Here is a 22318-nt window from a genome sequence, read left to right as displayed (position 1 = left end):
CAGAACTTCTCAAGTGCTGCTTCCGTCCTCTGGAATGCTCTTCCTCGATCAGTCAGGCTTTCACCTAGCCCCCCCCCCACCCTTTTAATCATGTCTTGGAATCTCACCTAGTCACTGAGACCTGCTCTTGCAGGCAGCCCCCCCTCTACTCATATGTTTTGTTGGTAATTATGCATTCTGTGGGTTATAACTATAGATGTGTCATTTCCATCTCAAAAATATTTCTAAGATCAGACCCTATCTCACCCAGGATGCTACTAAAACCCTCATACACTCACTGGTCATCTCCAGATTGGACTATTGTAACCTCCTCCTATCTGGCCTCCCCAAATCCCATCTCTCTCCTCTCCAGTCTATCCTTAATGCTGCTGCTCGGCTCATCTTCCTCTCCAAACATTCTGCATCTGCCTCCCCTCTCCTACAAGCCCTACACTGGCTCCCCTTCCCTTTCAGAGTCCAATTTAAGGTTCTCACGCTCGCTCACAAAGCCCTCACCCAATCTTCCCCCATATACATCTCTGATCTCATCTCCCTTCACTCTCCTCTCCGCTCTCTTCGTTCAACTAATGCACGCCGCCTTTCATGCCAGCTGATTACTTCCTCCACTCCTGCCTCCAAGATTTTGCCCGCACTGCTCCCCACCTCTGGAACTCTCTCCCTCTCCCAATCAGACTCTCCACCTCTTTGCAATCCTTCAAACGGGCTCTCAAGACCCACTACTACATCAAAGCCTTCCAGCTATCATTCTAACTCCTTGCTACATGCACCTTCGTCCCCATCTGTGTCAACCCAGTTTGTCTTCCCCCACCTTTTTAGAATGTAAGCTCTCACGAGCAGGGCCATCTACCCTCTTGTGCTTCTCCTTACTATAGTGTCATTTACTTCTTACTCACCACTAGGGCACCTAACACTTTGTTGCTTACGCTCTGTTGCTTATCTAGGTGATATGGTCGCTAATGTAGCAATATATATTATCCATGTCCTGTATTTTATTGTTCTGTAAGTCACTTGTATACAATTTGTTTTTGTACTTTGTAAGGCGCTGCGGAACACTTGTGGCGCCATATAAATAAATGATGATAATAATAATAATAATAATGTGTGTTCACACACTGAGCTTCCTTTACACCATACGGCACAAGACTGAGATGCTCCGAAACACACAGAATATTCCGGAGGTCTTCAAAGCTCCCCAACAGTTCAGGGTTTAGAGATATCCATGGTTGAGCACAGGTGACTTATTTAGAACCTCAGTGAATTTGATTTAACCACCTGTGCTCAACCATGGCTATCTCTAAAACCTGGACTGTTGGGGAGCATTGAGGACCGCGTTTGGGAACCTCTAGAATACTTTTGTCTTTACATTTTGCGTCTTGGTTGCATCGCAGACACAGCACAAGAGCTGCTCACAGTGTACTAGACGCCAGGCTGCAAATCTAGTTGCACAGGAACTGGTATAACACAGATGAAACGCAACAGAACCCGGTGCGAAGAAAAGCCGTGGCTACTCGCATCGGAGCACTTCTTACGCAGATTGTCGCACACAGATGTACGAACGCGGGAAACCCCAGTGGTCAGTGTGCGCTAGCAACGTAGGTTTGTCGCTTCTACAGGCTGAGCCTCCCATATCCAAATATTCCGAAATACAGAATATTTTTAGCATGACTGAGAAAGTGACAACTTTGCTTTTTGATGGTTCAATGTGCACAAACTTTGTTTAAAGCACAAAATTATTAAAATATATTGTAAAATAGCCTTCAGGCTCTGTGTATAAGGTGTCTATGAAACATAAATGAATTTCATGTATGTACACAAACTTTTTTTGATACACAAAATTATTAAAAATATTGTATAAAATGACCTGCAGGTTGTGTGTATATAGAACATTAGTGTTCACTCCCTTAAGTGAATGTTTTCCAAAGTCCCCTCCGTTGTCTGTAATTGGTTTTGCTTTGTATGTCTGGATAGTGTTACAGGGTTAGCAGGTGAAGACCTGTCAGATTCCTATGGGGCTCTATAACATGTACAGGTATGCAGTGCTTGTATTACACATACATGGTACATGCATTAGCTGCTGGCTGCAACGCTGAGGGACTTTATCAGGCACAGTTACCTGAGTGGTGATGAGGTTTGCTTAGAATAGAAGGTAAATCTAACGACCGTTTGTGTTTTGTCCCCAGACATGACCCATGTCCTCCATGCTTATATAACATGGCATCCCCTCTGTGCCACTGATCCTCCTCCTTCATTTGTGTGTGTGTATAGGAGGAATGTCTGTCTCTGGGCCACGGCTGGAGACCTCTGCACAAGGGATGCTGGGTTGTGATCTCAATGTATTACTAGTCATTTATACAGTTGGCTGTTTGCAGTGACCAATGTGCCGGTTGACCGCCTACGACCTTATTGTCCCCCCTCTGTTGACCACAGCTCACAGTTAATTCCTGAAATGTGTTGCGTTATATGTTGCTTATGAAACTATTGCTGAGCGCTGCAGTGGTAGGAACCTGCTGGGTCTAGCTGCAAGCGTCCGGCTCCCCCTTGTGGATAAACAGATGTCAGCACTTTACATGGATTCAGTTGTTTCATTTACCCGCCTTTACACGTCACGGTCTTGTTTAGAAATGATAATTTTGCCCAAATGACTGTTGATGAAGAAAGATATCGCCCCCATATCCCTTTATCAGACCGGTTGCAGATCTGTGTTGTTGTGCTAGATAGATGTCTCCATTAATTGGAAAAGCCCAAACAGACAGCAGCGTCTTAGAAGTGAATTACTTTCTTCCTATCTGTTTGCGTCTGGTGCCACTTACTTGTATCTGCCTGCAGGTTTGGAATATATTATCGCCATTGTCATGTTGCACCTAGATTAAGAACTTTCCCATTCATCCATTCTGTGTAGATTGGGTTAGTATAAGATGCATGCTAGGACTTGTAGTTCCACTAAAGCTGGTGCCTCTCCAGCAATAGCCAGCCTAACCGGAATTGCTTCTTTTACAGCAGTGATTCCAGCAGTTCTTCCAGCGATGAGTCTCCTGCCAGGTCGGTGCAGTCCGCCGCTGTCCCAGCTCCTCCGTCCCAGCCGCTTTTATCGCTGGATAAGGATGAACCGCGCAAAAGTTTTGGGATCAAGGTTCAGAATCTCCCTGTGCGCTCTACAGGTAGATATGTGCTGTTTCTCTCTAGGTTGGGGGGGTTTGGGACACCCTATACGATATCCATACCTTATTCTTAGCCTATATAGTGGTCCCAAAAGCCACAGAACCAGATACTTTTTCTAAACTTCTACATTTCAAACACAAAACAAAAACTTACGACTGTTACTTTTCAACTATCCAAATTCATTAAATTCCTTGTCCAGATAAACGTGTACGTTCCGTCTGTCCTGTAATGAAGGAGATGGACAGGAGACCATAGTAGGGGTTTGTGTTATTGGATACTTACAGACGGTGTTTTCATCTATGTCACTTTATGTATAGAGGAGTCACAAATACACATGTACTGGCTGTATTCATGGTAAAGGTCTTATTTCCTTTGCAGGACAGTCTTCCTTTGTGTCATACCATTGAAGGGTACACTTACCCAAATATAGGTGATAACGGGGGACATAGTATCTCGCTGTGTGTGGAACAGTCACATGCGTAGGTTACAGACTACTCCTACTGTCCCGTCCTGTGATACGCTTTAGTTTTGGCCCACTATATCCTAATTGGCTGTATTTCCCAGCAGTGTAATGTGACGACGCTCTGATTGGGTTCTCCGGTCCGGTTCTGTAACAGATGTCTGTGTTTTGTTTCCAGATACAAGCCTTAAAGATGGCCTTTTTCATGAGTTCAAGAAGTACGGGAAGGTGACGTCTGTGCAGATACACGGCGTGTCCGAGGAGAGATACGGCCTGGTCTTTTTCAGGCAGCAGGAAGATCAAGAGAAAGCACTTAATGCCTCCAAAGCCAAACTTTTCTTTGGCATGCAGATTGAGGTCACTGCGTGGGTGGGACCAGGTATGTTACCCTGTCAGCCTGATCATGAATGATCACCGATGCTTGGACTGACCTTCGGCCTTGTTTTGGGAGACTGTATCCTCTGCTTATGTCCCAGTTTGCAATTACTGCACTTAGGGCTGTGGGTTCTATTCCAAGCATTGTTCTTTCTATGTGTAGTTGGGGGCTTTGTTTCCCACAAACGGTCCATATGCATAGTTGGATGCTCATGAAAAGAACCCTGGTGTGTGTTAGATTATAAGCTTTGATGCGTGATATGTAGGCACTATATAAATGTTACCCTGTCAGTGCACTATACAGACGCCCCGTCTAGTCCTTGCAGTGCTAGCAGTGACAGCTGATTTTTATATTCCCTATAGAAACTGAAAGTGAAAATGAATTCCGGCCTCTGGACGAGAGAATAGATGAATTTCACCCCAAGGCCACCAGGACTCTCTTTATCGGTAACTTGGAGAAAACCACCACTCACCTCGACCTACATAACGTTTTCCAGCGATTCGGGGAGATTGTGGTACGTCTGCTCTGCCCTGTTCTGTAACCCGTGGTCTGGTCCGATCCCGTCCCTCCCCAGTTATCAGGTCTGTGGGCAGCTATGAAATGCTGGGTAACAGCAGGCGGGGAGTTTAGGCCACTAAATCTGCACACTTACATCAGACTTCCCGCAGTCTCTCCCCAGACCGGCAATCTGATGCCTTGCCATTGGCCCCTTACCTGGCTGTAATTTTGCGTCTGTCCGTGTCTAATCCAGTTTAGTTGCAGCCATCTCAGCTGGGTTTCATGCTGCTATTGATTTGACTGTATTCCTCTCTCCTGCTGTCCAGGATATTGACGTTAAGAAGGTGAATGGGGTTCCTCAGTATGCGTTTCTGCAGTACTGCGACATCACAAGCGTCTGTAAAGCCATTAAGAAGATGGATGGAGAATATCTGGGGAAAAACCGTTTGAAGGTATATAGCACAATACTGAATAGTGTCTGCCCCAACTGAGGTGGGATCTGGGAAAATCGGAGGCGCATGTCACCAATTTCTGCTTCAATAGCTCCTCCAATGCTGTCATTTACATAGCTGTGATAGTATGGTGGTGCTAATTAATCCGCCTGAGATGGTGTGCATGCATCGGTGTCACTAAAGGCTCATGTGAGTTTATCGCCACATAATCGTGCGTCCTTCCTTGTAATTAGCGATCGGTAACTGCCTAATAAATCGGAGGCTGCATCTAAGTAGTCCATTAAATAAGGTGCATCTTGGATGTTAGTATGTTCGATGTTCCATACCACGGTATTTGTGGAAATGTCAACAAGGATTTATCTTTACCGTGTTCAAATGGCTCGTTGCTGAATACGGTCTGCAATCCCATCCGATGGTGCGCCCCCCTGCAGTGCGGTCTTCTGCACGGGTGCTGTTGGGTTTCTGCGACCAGCGCTCCACTGCCCAACACGAGGGCTGGCGTGTCGGCCAGAGACTGGGGTATCACCGCTCGCTGAAAGCAGTATATGGCATCCAGGGGGTAATATGTGCTTCGGGGTATTGTGGTGTTTTGTAATCCACCAACGCGTTTCTTCGCTCTAAGATGACTCTCTACCTCTGATTACTTAACATCACAACACTATCATAGTATAGTACTTGAAATAATATTAACCCTTGATGACACCAGTCATGGTTTTAGATCACGATCGATTATTTTCAATCCGTTACAATCCTTTATCCTGTTGATTGTTTGTTCAGTTCATTGTCTGCTTACAACCTATGCGTACACACCTGCATCACAATGCAATGGCTAGTAACATTAAAGGTGAGCGCTGGGTTATTGAGTCTGCATACATGGAGATTAGACCCCTCACACCACAGCAGACCCGGAAACCAGTGGGGCGAATGTGCTAAACGCTAGTGGGTTCCATTACTGTTATTTGTTGAGCTCCGACGGTCAGTTTTATCTGGTTCTAGTTACCGTCAGTCTCGTTTGTGGCCGGTAGGCCCTTACCTTGTATGCAGTTGAAGCAGGAGAGAGATGGGAAACAGTGATGGTATTCAGTGCTGTGGATTTGTAGAAATAGCCATAGATAAATGGATAAATATGTAGCTGGAGCTTTCAGTGTCTGCTTAACATTAACATCAACAGATTAATGTAACAGTGACTTGTGCAGGCCTGGCCAACCTGTGGCTCTTCAGGTACTCTCAGCATACCCTCCCACCAATCAGCTGGGAAAGCAAGGTGGGTCGTAGTTTCCCAACAGCTGGAGAGCCGCAGGTTGGCCAGGCCTGCCCTAAGGAAACATATCTTTTCTTGTTACCATAATCCCATGTACTCTCGTCAGACCCACTTGTGTGCTGTCATCCTCTCTGAGCGTAGGGGTCCAGCAGCAGCGAATGGGTGTCAGGTCATTAAGTGCATTAGAATGTCTGGGTGGCAGCTTCTTACCCCGACACAGAGTTCTAGCCTATCCCAAAAGAGCCTGACGCGATGCGTAACCTATATGGCCGTCTGTACTTAGGCACAGTTTGAGTGACGTTCTGAGTATAGAGCGCCTGTAATACTACAACATACTGTCCTCTCTGTTCACAGCTGGGATTTGGGAAGAGCATGCCTACCAACTGTGTGTGGATAGATGGCCTGTCCTCCGGCGTCACTGAACAGTATCTAACTCGCCACTTTAGCCGCTATGGGCCTGTACTAAAGGTAGGTTGGGGTTACAATGAGCTGGTAATGTAGTAATTCCTGCATCTTCTTAATTCTTTCCTGTCCTTTCCTCCTTTTTGATTACGATTACATATATCGTCAGACGACATGGTCGCTTACTAAAAAAAAAAAAAGCAAAACAAACAAACGAAAAAAACAACTAGATTACGTCGTAATGAGCTGGTCTGACCGTATTTGTAATAGTCATTGATAGTACACCTATAGACACAACAGCCTGCACCATCTGTATTGCCGATGACACTATATATGTGTGAGCTTCAGCTTTTCCCCGATCAGTGGTTTGTGGAGAGGGTGCGGCACACGTTATACTTTCATATATATCATCGCTCAGTGAGGCTGCTCTCATTTGTGCCTCCGTACAAGCCCACAGCTGTCTTACCAGTAACAATAAATTAGAGGGATTTTTATACGGTATAGCTGATTATTCCTTAAAGAGCCTGGTAATAAATCCTTTTAGAAATGGGGCCAAACCATAGGCAAATTAGCCCACTCACCGTCCAGCCAATAAACGGAGTCCATTTTGCTACGTGGGATACAAGACGCCCCCCTTGAGTCAGAATCCTCATTGAAAACGAGACAAGATGAACACTGATCTTTCACCAAGTCCCCAGTGGACGAGGCTCTTATGTGTCCTTTTTTTGTTTTGTTTTTCTCCCGACAGGTGGTGTATGATCGCTTTAAAGGCATGGCTCTGGTTCTCTACAATGAGATTGAATTTGCCCAAGCAGCTGTAAAAGAGACCAAGGGGAGGAAGATTGGTGGGAATATCGTTAAGGTGTGCAGAGACCACCTTAATAAGTGCATCAAAATTTAAATTCTGATTTATACTTTTTTCTAAACTTTTGGCAGGGGATTAATAATGACCTGGGGGGAGCTGGTAAGCTAAGCACGGCGTCCCCAGCACTTTTTTTAGGCAGAAGTGAAGCCATTTTGTAGCCGAGCGCCAACCTTGTGTCTCTGAGCTTCTTGGTGTTGTCGTTTCTATAAACTTCTCTTGTTACTGGTAAGCAGTTAAAACCTCTACACCAAGATAAATCCGAATTTCCTGGGGTGCGGATTCAGTTTCTGAATTGCGTCCCGTTGTGTTGTATTTTTTACAACATTTCTGTGTGTGGTCAGTGGACAATTGATGACCTCTAATAGACGCTAATTATATAGAGCTCGCCATCCCCGCACATCGGATAGGCTTACACATTCTGCCTCTAAACATTTGTTTCCCGATGTCTGGAACTCCCTGCCTGTACCATACCATTTCCACTTTCCCTGCAGCTGTGACCTTCCTCCTGTTATGTCTTTTTTGTGGCGATCTCTCATGAATAACGTAGCAGTTGCTTCCATCACACGTGCTGTGGAAAGCTCTCATAATGCAAAAAGCAGCATATTGGGTTTTTCTTTTTCACCTGACATCAGGTTTTGTGCATTACACATTTCATATAATTTTGGGGGGGGAGGGGGAGTGCATTTGGTATTAATGTGTCATTTAATTTTGTATTAAACTGCCTACGGTTGACATTCAGTTGACTCATCCTGGGTGAAAGAATGAGAGCCATACATTACGCAAAACCTGATTTTAAGTGATTGCTACGTAAAGTACATGGAGCATTTCATATACTGCCCATTACTTGTAGTATTTACATCCCGACGATCCTCCTGCTTTTGTTTCATCTACAGCGCTCTTTTTCAATTTGAATGCTTTGGGCACGTTCACATAAATTATTGGCATTCTCTATTCTTTTTAAGGTGGATTTTGCAAACCAGGAGAGTCAGTTGGCTTTCTACGGCTCCATGGAGTCCTCGGGACAGGATATACGGGACATCTATGAAATAATATCTGAGAGAAGGTAAGTTGTCACCATTTCTGGGTGTGCCTGGATGTCTGACTGTAAAACCTTGTTTTAGTGTTCATTCTAGCACCCTGCACCTGTCAAAACCTGTGCAGTTGCTCTCTCCTGCCTTGGGGGTGTCTCTCTCTGCTCTGGTTCTTCTAGCACACTCAGCCACAAACTGCTGAGATGGACCAGAGTGTGCTAGAAGCACCAGAGAAGATGGTGACCCCTGGCAGGAAAGAGGAACTGTTCGGGTTTTAAAAAGGTGCAGGGTGCTAGAATGAACATTTTGCTTAGCAAACCTACTTTGTACCTATTTTCTGTCTGTAAAAGCCGATCAATATTTATTGCCAATCTGTTTTGTATTTCCCTTCCTTTATCAGGCTGCATCACAAGATTATGATCAGAAACCAACTTATCGCACTTTCTTTTTTTCAGAGGCGACGAAACGCGGAGGGGTTCCTATCATGAGTTTACTTCAACGGATCGGACTTATTATGAAAGTGTCCGTACAACAGGCACATATACGGAGGAAACGAGAAGGGAGTACCCTGCCAGGAGCAGAGAGTTCTACCCTGAATGGGATTCTTACCAAGGCGAATACTATGAGCAGCGTTACATTGATGAATCAAGAGAATATAGAGACTTCAGGGATCCATATGACCAGGATATCCGTGAATACAGTTATAGGCAGAGAGAAAGGGAGCGGGAACGAGAGCGTTTCGACCCTGATAGAGAGCGGGATAGTGAGCGGAGGCAGACAGAACGCAGCCAAAGTCCAACCCACTCGAGAAGACCCCAGAGTCCCGCAGGGTCACCATCACAATCGGAGAGAATTGCAAGTGACCCAGAACGCAGGATCTACAGCCGTTCTTCTGATCGTAGCGGCAGTTGCAGCTCCGTTTCCCCTTCGAGATTCGATAAAACTGACAAAGCTAGGCCCGAACGATTCATCAAAGGTGAGAAAGTTGAGAAGGAGCGCACTTTTGATTCTGAGAGATCCGATAAAGAGAAGCGACCATTGCGTAAGGAAAAGGCAGAGAAAGTTGATAAAGATAAACCTGATCGGACAAAGCGAAAGTCTAAAAATCATTCAACGAGCTCACAGTCTTCGGAGACGGATCAAGATAATGAAAAGGAGCCCAGCCTAGAAAAACAAAAAGGGAGCAGCAAGCTGCTGGCCAAAGAGAAGAATGACAAAGACTCCGCATCCAAAAACCGCTTGGAGCTCATGCCATGCGTAGTTCTCACAAGAGTCAATGAAAAGGAGGGGAAGGTCTATGATCCGTCTGGAATAGAAAAATCGGCTAAGAACAAGTCTGACAGTGAGTCGATAAAGTCCCCATCGTCGGATCAGAAAATTCAGATGATTAGACTTGAGCAACCCAAGTTTGAGCAAGTGAAAGCTGAATCCGTAAGGAATAAAGTGCCAAAAGACAAGCTTCTCTCCAGCCATGTAGAAGCAGTAGACAAGGAGGGGAAACAAAAACTAAAAAAGCACTTAAAATCAGAGCCACCTACAGAGGGCCCCATGACTGCAGATTTGGACAAGTTAGAGGCGCGAAAGAGGAGGTTTGCTGATGCAGCTTTGAATTGTGACCGGCAAAAACTTGATGTTCGACGAAGTAACCCAGATGAGGAAGATGCTCGTGTAGGCTCAAGGAAGCAACTAGAGCCTGTATCCTCAAGAGATTTGAACTTGCTTCGAGAAGGGAATTTTGAAAGGAAGGGTTCGAGGAAAGAACTTTTAAAGAGAGACATTGGCAAGAACAAATCTGAGAGACTTTTCATTGTCAACAGCCCTAAAGATGGACAAGACCAATTGTCAGTTGGTTCCTCTCTACGCCCTAATTCAGATCTGCAGTTTCGGTTAGGAGAGCCAGTAGATGAACCGTTCGACTCTCCAGAGATCTCCTATACAAAGATCAACTTTATGAAAACTCTTCAGAGACATGTACAGTTGTCGGAAGATGTTGATAAAGACTCTTTGAAATGTGATACAAAAATGTACTGTAACCTTTCGAGAGAGGCACTTGGCCTGGAGAGATCGGAACATGAAGAAAAACTTGCAATCGATATAGATTATACTCAGAGTTACAGGAAACAGATGGAGCAAAGCCGCAAGCTGAAGCAGCAGATGGAGCTGGAGATTTTGAAGTCTGAAAAGTTTGGGAGTCCAAACAAAGAAGCCGAGGAATACGAAAGGCGCAGTCTTGTGCATGAAGTGGGGAAACCACCTCAGGACGTCACGGATGACTCTCCTCCAAGTAAAAAAAAAAAGACTGATCACTTGGAGTTTGAAATCACCAAGCCAGAAAGGAATTATAGAAGTTCACGCCAGATAAGCGACGATTCTGAGAGAACCTCTTTTTCTCCAAGCATGCGGCCTTTCCCATTTAATGAGGATGATTATACCTTAGGGTCCCCAAGATTAATGCCAATCAAAGAATTCAAGGATTCTTCTCAGGTAGATGAGAAGGTGATGTTCCCCAACATAGGTCTTAAAGATGAACATTATAAATTAATAACCCCCGAATTATCCAAGAAGGAACAAATGACTGACTCTGCCAAAGGTAAATTGACCATCAAGAGCCCTGAGGAAGAATATGGTAAATGGGAATGCCAAACCAAATCAGACAGCAATAGAGTGGATGTTTGTTTTCCCAGCAACATAATAAAAAGGGAGGGCATCAGAAAGCGCTCAAGGGACCTAGAACCTGGCGAGGTTCCCTCAGACTCTGACGAAGACAGCGATCCGAAGTCATTCTCACCAAAAGTCTCTTCCCTGCTAGATGGTTCAAGGTTTTCTTTTTTATTACGAGATGGAGAAGAAAAGCTGAGGGACAGGGAAGAGAGGTTGTCTGCCTCTCTGGAGAGGAATAAGTTTTACTCTTTTGCATTAGATAAAACCATCACCCCCGATACGAAAGCTTTGCTTGAGAGAGCCAAATCCCTTTCTTCTTCTCGTGAGGAAAACTGGTCTTTTTTAGACTGGGACTCCCGGTTTGCTAACTTCCGCAGCAACAAAGACAAGGAAAAAGTGGACTCTGCTCCAAGACCAATACCGTCTTGGTACATGAAAAAGAAAAAGATAAAACCTGATTCCGATGGGAAGTTGGATGATAAGAAAGACGACCACAAAGAAGAAGAACAGGAAAAACAAGAACTCTTTGCCTCCCGTTTCCTTCACAGCTCTATCTTCGAGCAAGACTCAAAACGTCTTCAACATCTTGAAAGGAAAGACGATGACACTGATCTCGGCGTCCTGCGACCTTATGGGAGGCAGCTTTCTTCTGACGGCATAAGTAACACCCCTGACTTTTTGCAGGAACCCGTGGTGCTCTTCCACAGCCGATTTGTTGAGCTCACAAGAATGCAGCAGAAAGACAAAGAAAAAGAACAGAGACCCAAAGAAGCAGAAAAACCTGAAGAGAAGGAGAGTCAGCCAAAGACACCAGACTCTGAATGCAAAGAACGAGAGGTTAAATCATTTTTTCCAGTTGTATCAGCAGCTCAACAAGAACCTGTTGCAGTTGTACAAGAGAAGATAGTTGCTGAGAGATCACCACCACCATGTCCTCCTCAGACCACAGAAGAAAAGCCATCAGAGCCCTGTGAAGCACCCCTTGAGGAAACCAAGCTTCCTAAAGTTGCTACTCCTGTGATTGTTTCTGTCCATCCACCAATTCCAGTGGAAACTGTGCAAAATGTTGGTGACATAATTGAAGTACAGCCTGCCCCGCCAATTCCCGAAGTGGTTACACCTGTTGAGCATTCTTCAGATCTGGACACAAAACCACCGACACCTGGTGCATCGTTTTCAGAAGCTGATCCGGCCACGGAGCTAAAAATTGAAACGCCAACATCGTCTCCTTCCAAGCTCGACAAAAAGATAGAAGACTCTATTGAGCCCTTTGAAGAAGTAACTCCTGCCTTCACAAGTACTGATACGGATGCCTGTCAGAAGCACGAGACCGTTCCAGAAGTAGAAGAGCCACAGATCCCTGAAAATGATGTGGAAACAGGACCTCCTATTGCAGTGAGAAACAAAAAGTCATATAAAGGCAAAAGGTCTAACACCACGGATAAACCAGCCACAAGGAAAAGTGTAAGGATTGACCGTGAAAAGCGTAATCGTTCAACTTCTCCACGTGGCGAGACCCCGAAACATGTGGAAGTAAAAAGCGAACATGAAAGAGGATCGAGGAGTGCAGCCAAATCCCCAAGTGCTGTCACAGAACCTGAAGTGTCAGAGCCATGCCTACCTTTGTCTCGAAAGCGCAGAAACGTTAGATCTGTTTATGCTACCACTGGTGATAGTGAAGGACAGTCTTTGGTTAAGGAACCGTCAGAAACTCCTCGATCAACTCGAAAGAGACCAGAGAAAGATGTTACAGAACCTCCTGTTGTTGTACCCAACACACCAAGAAGAGGGCGACCTCCAAAGGTCCGCAAAAAACCTGGCGGGGACCTGTCTCCTTTTAAAGCAGAGGCAGTAAAGCAAGAGACCGAGGACACTGAATGTAAGGAACCAACCGAAAATGCAAAGGCGATGGAGGGGTGGAGGTCTCCTCGGGCTCAAAAACAGAGCCATTCCCCTGTGTCCAGTAGCCAGCAGGGTAAAAGAAGCAGAAGTGAATCCACACCACAAGCACACGAGTGTCTGGAAGACTCAAATGAAGATGTTAATGAACCCACTGTGGAACAGGACTGCAAACCAAAGTTGAGCAAAGATGAAGTGACTGAAGTAGAGCCCGATCTAAAAGCTGTAGAGCCAGATAAGTGCCCTGCGGAAAACCCAACTTCTGATGTCCCTGAAAAGAAGATCCTAACGGAAAAAGCTCCAAAATCTAAAGTTGGAAGACCTAAAAATTCAAAGACCATTCCACGTTTGAAAAACGTGGAGATCCGGCTTAATGCTGATGAGGTAAAAGGTGCATTACGACCACATGAAGATGCTGAGGAATTGGTAGTTTCCCCTGTTAAAATAAAAAGCCCCCAAAAGGAAGATGTTTCTCCACCTTTTGCCAAACCAACTGAGGCGACTTTCCCTGAAACGCCAGACGCAGACGCCCTAAAAGATCCAGAAATTTCACCCGAAGCAGTACAGCTGGCACGGCAGATAGAACTTGAGCAGGCCGTTGAAAACATAGAGAAGATCACTGAGACTGCAACAGTTCCAGCTTATAAAGACGCTCAAGGCGGGGAAGTGTCAGAGGCTCGCTCCGAAGAGGACGGCGATAAACCTGCACACCAGGCCAGTGAAACAGAGTTGGCAGCAGCTATAGGGTCCATAATATGTGACATTTCTACGGATGCAGAAAGTTTTCCTCCAGCACCACCGTATCCACCTGCAGGGGAAGCCGAGGTTCCGTCTGATACTCCTGCGGTTCCTGCTGCTGCCACTGTTGCTCATCCAGACGACTTGGAGCCTGAGACAAACCCGGCAGTAAGCCTACTCCATGCTAATTCTAACCCTGGCACCCAGAGCGGAACACCTGCACCAGTTTCTTCTGGCCGGGCAGAATCGGTGGAAGGCAAAGAACCAGAAGTTGGCCTCGGCGAGTCTGCAGGTTCTGCCAGGGAAGCCGAACCTGTGAAAGACCCTGACATCTTACCGAAACAAAGAGGTCGGACTAAGGCGAGTTCCAAGAGAAAACAAAGAGGCAGCAAAAATCGGGATACGTTGGACAGCAGTCAATTTGTGCATGAGGCTGTTCAAAGCAAATCTCCTCCTAAAAAAGATGAGAAGAGCTCCGAAGAAGGACAAAAGGTACAGCCAGAAAAAGTGGCTGTATTATCGAACCCTGAAAAGCAGGCGATTGATACAAGCATGAATGCTGCTTCTGATGCCATTTCCAAGGCAGGCGATGAAGAATTTAAAGATGAAGATTTGTCAGGCACTATGAATTTATGTGATTCACCCCAACCACTGTACATCGATGATGTTAGCCAGAGCAGCTTCAAACTACGTTTAAGTACTGAAAATGCACCCGTTACCCCACCCGGCATCCCCACACCTTCCGTTCTGTCAGCTACTCCGGGGAAAACTGCAGCACCAGCTCCTTTACTGTCACATTCTGGCTCAGCAATATTACCTGACTGGATGGTGAGACATGAAGAGAGATCGGCTATTTCCACTCCACCTCCTGCTTTACCCCCGGATACCAAGGCTTCTGACGTGGATACAAGCTCAAGCACCTTACGAAAGATATTAATGGAACCTAAATACGTGTCATCGTCCAGCAGCGCTCCTAGTATCGTTACGGCAGCTATTTCTGAGCCGGTCTCTGCTTCACATGTGGAAGAACCTGTTCATCCCCAGGTAGAAGCTATTAAACCATTATCTGAAGAGAAATCGGCAGTTCCACTCACCAACACTGTTATCCCACCAGCAGCTGAGGCCCCTGTTTTTCAAGAAAAGGGAAATATAGTGGCCCCTAAGGCTACCTCCGTTATTAGTAGAATGCCCCACAACTTTGATCCTGATGATTTGCCAAGAATAACATTAGCAAAGCATTCTGCGCAGCCCCAGCCAGCTCCACCTTGCATCCCATCTCAGAAGATCAAGCCAAGGCAGAATACAAATGACAGCCGTGCTTGCATGAAGCCAACAATGACTGTTCTAGAAGAAAGGCCTGCTGAAACTGGTCCTAGCCCAGGCCTGAGAGTCAACACCTCACAAGGAGTAATGCTCTTAAGTTATTCTGGGCAAAAAACAGAGGGTCCCCAGCGGATCAGTGCGAAAATCAGCCAGATCCCTCCAGCAAGTGCGGTTGATATTGAGATTCAGCAGTCTGTGTCAAAGACTCAAATTAAACAGGAACCACTCGCCCCATCACAGATCTTACCAAAGGGGCCTCAAACCCCGACAGGTTACCAACCGTATAATGCATCACCAGTGATCTCGACCATCAAGCAAGAGCGGTTATCTTTGGAAAAGCCTGAATCGAGCCACATCACCGTTCCTAATGCTTCCTCCCAGACTGGAGCTGTTAAAGTGCTAACTCAGAATGCAGCGCCTGTTCTAATGCATGGTCAGATGTTGCCGGGACAGATGGTATCTGCTGCTAAAAAGATTGCAGATGTAAAATTAGAGTCAAAAGTTCTCCAGCCTACAAATATGAGCCCCCACCATTCTTCTTTGTCTGGTAAAATTCAGCCAGAATCCAATCACATAGCTTCCGGAAGGAGCACGCCAACAGATAGGGCCCTACCACACCTTGGAATTAAACAGGAGCCTCATTCTCCCTGTACTACCGGTCATTCGACATCTCCATTTGGCCGGTCTTGTCACCCCAGTGTTACAGCTTCTTCCGCCTTAACTAACAATGCCTCTGTTATGCTTGGCCCAGGAATACCAGTGCCTCAGTACATACCTAGCATGCACCCTGAGCAAACTGTCATCATGCCGCCTCATAGTGTAAGTCAGCCAGTCTCCCTTGGTCACCTGTCTCAAGGTGACGTAAGGATAAATACCCCACCGCTGCAGTACGGCATGAGATCGGAAGCACTTCATTCTCCCAGAGCACCTCAGATGGATGTCCGACCTCAAAGATCCAACACACCTCAGCCAGCACCTGTTCGAGAGATGGTACTCCCCACATTGTCTTCCCAGCATGCTGCAGAGGAGGATATCCATTACCACCACCCTGTCAGCAGAGGTGCAGCCCATGTTCAGTCAGATGTGCTGGTAATGCAACATGACTATCGCATGTCTGCTTCGGGGATGCGCCTGGATCCGTATAGCGTTCCGCAAGATGTCATATTGCCTCGTGATGTTCGTATGATGATGCACTCTCACATTGCCGCTGGTGAACACCATCAGGAGACCAGGCAATCCAGAACTCCTGAGGGTCCAGTAAAGACTCCTCCAGCTAGTAAAACGCCACAGCCGGTGAAAGAAATGGCCAAACAGCCTGATGGGAAATTGTCCCATTCTCAACACACTGATGCCAGAATGCTCACTGGATTAAACTTATCTCAGCCGGTAGTGGTTCCTCATGGAGTGCCTCTCATCCACCCTTCTGGGAGCTCGTTTCATGACTACCGGCCAGTGTACACAGATATTCGGAACTATCATCCTGCCGCTCAGCTTTCTCACCCTCAGTTCCCTAGTGCATCACCCATTGGCTTGCAGTCACGGAACATGACCCCTTCCCAGGTAAGAATACTCAATATCTGTCTGCTAAAACGTCTTTACTCATTTGATAGAATTGAAACGTTGAGAGATGGCTTATGTCTGACCAGTATTCCCACACCCCAGTGTACACTCAGTTACCATCATGGGCTATTATCTGTTCCCTTTCTGATCTTCCTTTCTGTTCCAGGTTGGCCCTGATGGTGAACATTCACATGTAAACCCCCCAGGGCGCAGCAAAACACCGCAAATAAGCCAGGATGCCAAAGTGTCACAGTCATCTGCTAGTGAGCAGGCTCTCCATGCCACCATTAGCCGGCATTCCGGGCAAATGGAGTCCCATATTCAGCACCTCCAGAGAACATCGGTGGATACCCCTCAGACTTCCTATCCATCCCCCGTCACCATCAGCATGAAACCGGAGCTGTCCTCCCCTCACCAGTCTCAGAAGCAATCTGCCTTCTTATCTTCAACAGCAAGCTCCTTACCCAGGACAGAAGTCCAGCCCCTCCCCAAGCAAGACCCCTCCCAGAGGTCTGTGGATATGGTTCAGCTGCTGACGGTGAGTCTGCTTTTCTCGACAGATGTTCATCTGTAGCACATTTTCCGTCCGATATGAGAAATGGAGCAGAGACCTCTCATGCATGAGCTATTATGAGTTGTGTACAGTTATCCAGAACATGGTTCTTCTGATCCCCAACTCCCTCTGATTATAAGTAAAAATGTATTATACATCATTGTTATAAACTAGTTGAGCGCTGTCAGGATGTTTCTTGAAAATGAAACCACCTCTCCATAGAGGACACAGGCTTTAGACAGTAATTAGCCCTTTTTCGTTACATAATGTAAGATTTGTAAAATAGTTCACGGTGACCGCTTTCCTTGCAAGGCTGTGCCTATGAAGAGAGGCAAAATTGTTAAGTTTGATTTACTTCTTTCTTTCAGAAATACCCCATTGTATGGCAGGGTCTCCTCGCGCTGAAGAATGACACGGCTGCCGTACAGTTGCACTTTGTGTCTGGGAATAATGTCTTGGCTCATCGGTCCCTGCCAGCTCCGGAGGGCGGGCCGCCACTGAGGATTGCTCAGCGCATGCGGCTGGAAGCCACACAGCTAGAGGGGGTCGCCCGTCGCATGATGGTGAGAGATCTTTAAACCCGGACCATTGCAATTGTTTGTTGGCCTCAGATGAAGCGACTAGGTCATTGCTTTCTGTGCCGAACCCTCTCCATTCCTGGCATTTGTACTGGTCTGGGGAGGGATGTAGCTTCTAGCTTCCAGTACAAATAACCATCTATGTTCTCGCATGGATGGTGTGACAGTTATAACAAAATTCTGCTGACGCTTGTTTGTGACGCGCTAGACCTGCTGTGTAGTCAGGATGTCGTTGCCAGAATGTTGTGTTATGGTGTCGACACTGTTAAAATGTTAAATATTGACATAGTGAAAATGTCGTCATAAATAGCGTTAAAAACTTCCTGCCAACATTGTCATGTTTACATGCAGACGACATGAACGTGTCGATGTGTTGTCTGTTGACCACCTCATGTCAACTAAACATACCGAACCCGCATGAACGCAGGGCAGAAATCAATTATCCCCGGGAAAAACTGAATTTATTATCAGACTGTACTTACAGCAGTTTCATGTGTGTACGCAGGTGGAGAGCGACTACTGCTTGTTACTCGCACTTCCTTGTGGCCGTGATCAGGAGGACGTGGTGAACCAGACCGAATCCCTGAAAGCTGCATTCATCACTTACCTGCAGGCAAAGCAGGCCGCTGGCATTATTAATGTCCCCAACCCGGGGTCCAACCAGGTACGGCTGCTGCCAGAACTTACTGAGCTCCTATATATCTGGTGCACAAGACTCTGTAGTGCAGAACAAGGAGAGTAGAACCGACGTAAGCACAGACTAGTACAAACAAGTAAAGAATTTCGCATCAATGCATCGTTACAGTGTGTAATTAGCATTATTATTTATGGAAGACAAAAGGGAGAGGGTCCTGCTTGCACAACCAGCTTACCATCTATAGGGGACAGAGGTGGACATAGTAGGGAGAAGGCTGCGGCTGCAGAGTTAGGAGGAGGAATGGAAAACTAGAATGAGAAAGAAACTTGTACTTTCCAAAATGGAAGTCATGGGAGGGTACAAACCCGCAGGGATAGGAGAAACCCCTCAGAAGATTTGGGTACTGTTGTAGATCAGAAAAGTCTGAATAGTTGGGATTGGTTATAGAGCAGTACAGAAGAATCATAAGCTGATCTAGAACATCAGAGAAGAGTTTGGAAGTATTCCAGAAGAGTCGGGACCTGTTATAATGCATTATAGAGTAGTCCAGGAGAGTCGAGCGCTATCACTCGGCAAGATAGAAGAGTCAGGGACTGATCTACAACAAGACAGCATAATCGGGAGCTGATCTAGAACCATGTAGAAGACCGTATTCTGGAATAGTGTAGAATTTGGGAAATATTTTAGAACCGTATGGAAGAGCCAGCAATTCTAGAACAGTATAGGAAAATCGGCAGCTGTCATAGAACAATACCAGATTGTCGTTAGCTGATCTAGAACAGACTAGAGGAGTCAGGAGTGTTAGACGTGCAGGCACTAGCATCAATGTCTCACACAAGCCTTTTGTCCTTCCAGCCTGCCTATGTTCTGCAAATCTTCCCGCCCTGTGAATTTTCGGAGAGTCACCTGTCCCGCCTCGCCCCGGACCTACTAGCCAGCGTTTCCAACATCTCTCCTCATCTAATGATCGTCATTGCATCAGCATGAGACCACTCGCGGTCATTACTGACCACTCCAAGACGCGCTAAACCCGTAAGGAAGAATGGCGCTGAGCGAGTGCCCTCTACCGTCCTGCAGTGCTCGAGGATTCACGATGCCGCTGGACGGAGCTAGCGATGCTGCTTTCCAGGATGTTTACATATTGCTCATGGACAAACTGACGCACACAGACTGCGAGATCCCATTGCCCATCCAATGCGGGATATTCCAAGATGGTTACTATTCGTGTGCTTGTTTTGTTTTTTTCGTTTTGTTTTCTTTTCTTTTTTTTAAGAAAAAAAAGCTGAACCTGCCTTTGCACTAAATTAGTGACTTGTACCCTTTGTACAGAATTCCCCTACCCGTTTTTATTTTGGTGTGTGTCATATTTTTGAGCGACATGCTGTGATATAGGGAAGCCTGGATTCAATGAACTAGTGATCAGGAACCTGTGAATATTGGGGCTCGCGACCGGGAAAGGCTGATTGTTAGAGACTGGAACGGCGGCTGATCTTCCTCTCGCAAGTGCGGCTGATCTCCTCCGAGGACTTCTCGCTAGTCGTCTCTTCATGGGATGTACAGTTTACATTGGGGGGGGTGGGGGGGGGGGGTCATACAAAAGGGAGATCTATTTTCCTTTCCTTGGATATTATAGGACTCCACGGGCGTGTGTAAATAATTATATATAATATATATTATATATATATATAAATATATATAATACTGACTTTAGAGAAATCAAACCCCCACGACATGCATTTTTTTTAATCTGTGCCAAAAATGTGTTTTCAAAAAGAATCTTATTTTCATACTCAGACGTATCGTCCCTCATTTATAAGTGCTTTTCATTGAGACATTTTTCCGCTCATTGCTATCTGTGGGAAAGCGTTCTACACTTGGACAAGACTTTTTAAAACCTCCCATGTTTCCCTCTTTCTTTTTTTATTTTATTTTTATTTTCTTTGCTGACACTTCTTAATTTATGGAACCACCTTCCCTTCCCATTCTGGCGTTTTGTTTGTGTGTGTCCATTGGATTACAAACTTTATTAAAAAAAAAAAAAAATTGATACAAGCCAGACTGGCACGGCTTTTTACAGTTACGTTGATCGCAAGTATTGATTTTCCGTCTGACCTTGTTTTCCTGAGCGATTTCAAAATGTGAAGCTGCTTTGTGCCTCTGACAAATGTCTCGGGGGGGGGGGGGGGGGGGGGGGTTTGGTGACCTAAACAGATCGGTTTTAAAAAAAAAAATCTTCCAAATTTTGTTTGAGGTGGAGCCAAGGTTTTTAGTGGCGTCAGTGTCCGTGTCACCCGAACATGGAAACCATCTAGTGTCTTTCATAATGCGATGAGGGTTTTTCCAGATCACTGTGCATAAAGGCTGGATATGGCCTTTTGGTTACCCTCCTTTAACGCTGCAGTGGCAGATAGGTGATATTGTTTTGTACGCTGCTATAATGCCTGCTGAATTACTTTCCTCCCATCTCGTGTATATACCAGAGGACTCCGAGCAAAAGAGGTGGGTTACACAGGTACTAAGGGAAATAGCTACGATTTAGGGTTTTCTGTAACCTATATCTACTATGTATAGGCAGTGTTTGATGTGCTAGTGAATGGGTTCACTGTCTGACGGGGAGATAATGTCCAGCTCATGGAGCACAGACACACTTCTGAGATGTCCTCCTTCTCCTGTTGTCAGGTTGGAATCTTCTCTTTCCAGCAGATATTTGGGATGATTGATATTTATTTTCCCCTCGTGCACACAGCAGCTTTGTACTCTGAGCCATTGTGCTCTTTTTTTTTTTTTTTTTTTTACCTGTACATATTGTTTTAATGGATCTAGCTCCGGCCCTCAGTGTGGCTGATTACAGTGCATTAGGGTGCACACCGTGGCGATTAGATCACATTTTACAGATTTCTTGAGGGCTGCTCGTGTAACAGGAGAAGTGATGTTCTGCAGGGATATCATGGGATTTGCTTATGGACACCCTAATAGTGAAAAGTTATTCTGTTGCATTGAGACCAGCTGCTCAGATATCGGTGCGCTCTACTGACTTGTTCTATCTCTGACCAGACGGAGCTGCAGTCTCTGCATTCTATGGTACAGGTCTCTGGTCCTTTTTCTTGCAGCTTCAACTCATAACGGTTGTCTATAATATCCATTGCTTTTCCCTCTCAGCCTCAGTGATTTTTTTTCACTTTGCTTTAAACAATGGGGGTCTGCATTGTTACCAATGAGCTGATAGTGCTGCACATAGCTTGGAGAGTCTGCGGCACCCTCATACATGAATAGAACAAGGACAATCTCCGGGTGAGACGATCAGTCTCTCTCCAAGAACTTTGTACAGCAGACTGTGCGCCCTGTTATTTCTAATCTGGGAAGCTTTTATCCAGGATGGTCCAAAAGCTGCAAAGTCATTATTTCTGTCACATACTCAGACCTGACCCCTAAGAAGGGCCTCATTTAGAATTAAGAGCATAACTCCAGCTAAAGGATGCAGATTTGCAACTGAATAAACCATTTTGCAATGCAAGGGGTACAAATGCGTGTTTGCATACAGGAACAATACTGTCTGGACATCTTTGTCTCACTGCAATGTAGTGTTAAGCTAGCACGTGCCCCCCCCCCCCCCTTCTCTCCACTGTGACTGTCTGCGCCTTTAACACCACCCACCCCACATCGCTGTTCCGGACATGTCATTTTGTACCTTCTAGATCAGAGGTGGGCAATCAGCGGCCCTCCAGCTGCTGTTGAACTACAAATCCCAGCATGCCTTGATAGCAAAGCTGGCAGGGCTTACTGGGATGTGTAGCCCCACAGCAGCTGGTGGGGGCGGCTTATTGCCCGCCCCTGTTCTAGCTGAATTCACTCCTATCTCTGTGTG

General features: G+C 45.9%; 1 protein-coding gene across 3 annotated transcripts in view; it reads left to right on the top strand.

Annotated features, from left to right (window-relative positions):
- SPEN (spen family transcriptional repressor) overlaps nt 1-20523 on the top strand; it is a 53315-nt gene extending 32792 nt beyond the window's left edge. The window contains exons 4-15 of one of the 3 annotated variants that reach the window (XM_088463246.1): nt 3001-3158; nt 3798-3998; nt 4358-4509; nt 4820-4945; nt 6561-6674; nt 7357-7470; nt 8436-8536; nt 8960-16685; nt 16852-17223; nt 17607-17801; nt 18322-18480; nt 19309-20523. In XM_088463246.1, coding sequence (XP_088319372.1) covers nt 3001-3158; nt 3798-3998; nt 4358-4509; nt 4820-4945; nt 6561-6674; nt 7357-7470; nt 8436-8536; nt 8960-16685; nt 16852-17223; nt 17607-17801; nt 18322-18480; nt 19309-19440 — 9550 coding nt within the window. In that variant the 3' untranslated portion in view covers nt 19441-20523. Of the gene's footprint in view, nt 1-2997; nt 3159-3797; nt 3999-4357; nt 4510-4819; nt 4946-6560; nt 6675-7356; nt 7471-8435; nt 8537-8959; nt 16686-16851; nt 17224-17606; nt 17802-18321; nt 18481-19308 lie in introns of all 3 variants that reach the window. The other 2 variants (XM_088463245.1, XM_088463247.1) reach the window with 2 other exon arrangements.
- The last annotated feature ends 1795 nt before the right edge of the window (nt 20524-22318 follow it).

This window comes from Taudactylus pleione, unplaced genomic scaffold (assembly GCF_031769625.1).
Source record: "Taudactylus pleione unplaced genomic scaffold, aTauple2 ptg001334l, whole genome shotgun sequence".
In the NCBI taxonomy this organism is placed as follows: Eukaryota; Metazoa; Chordata; class Amphibia; order Anura; family Myobatrachidae; genus Taudactylus; species Taudactylus pleione.
The sequence above is the reverse complement of the archived record's forward strand: the minus strand, read 5'-3'. Positions and strand labels throughout refer to the sequence as shown.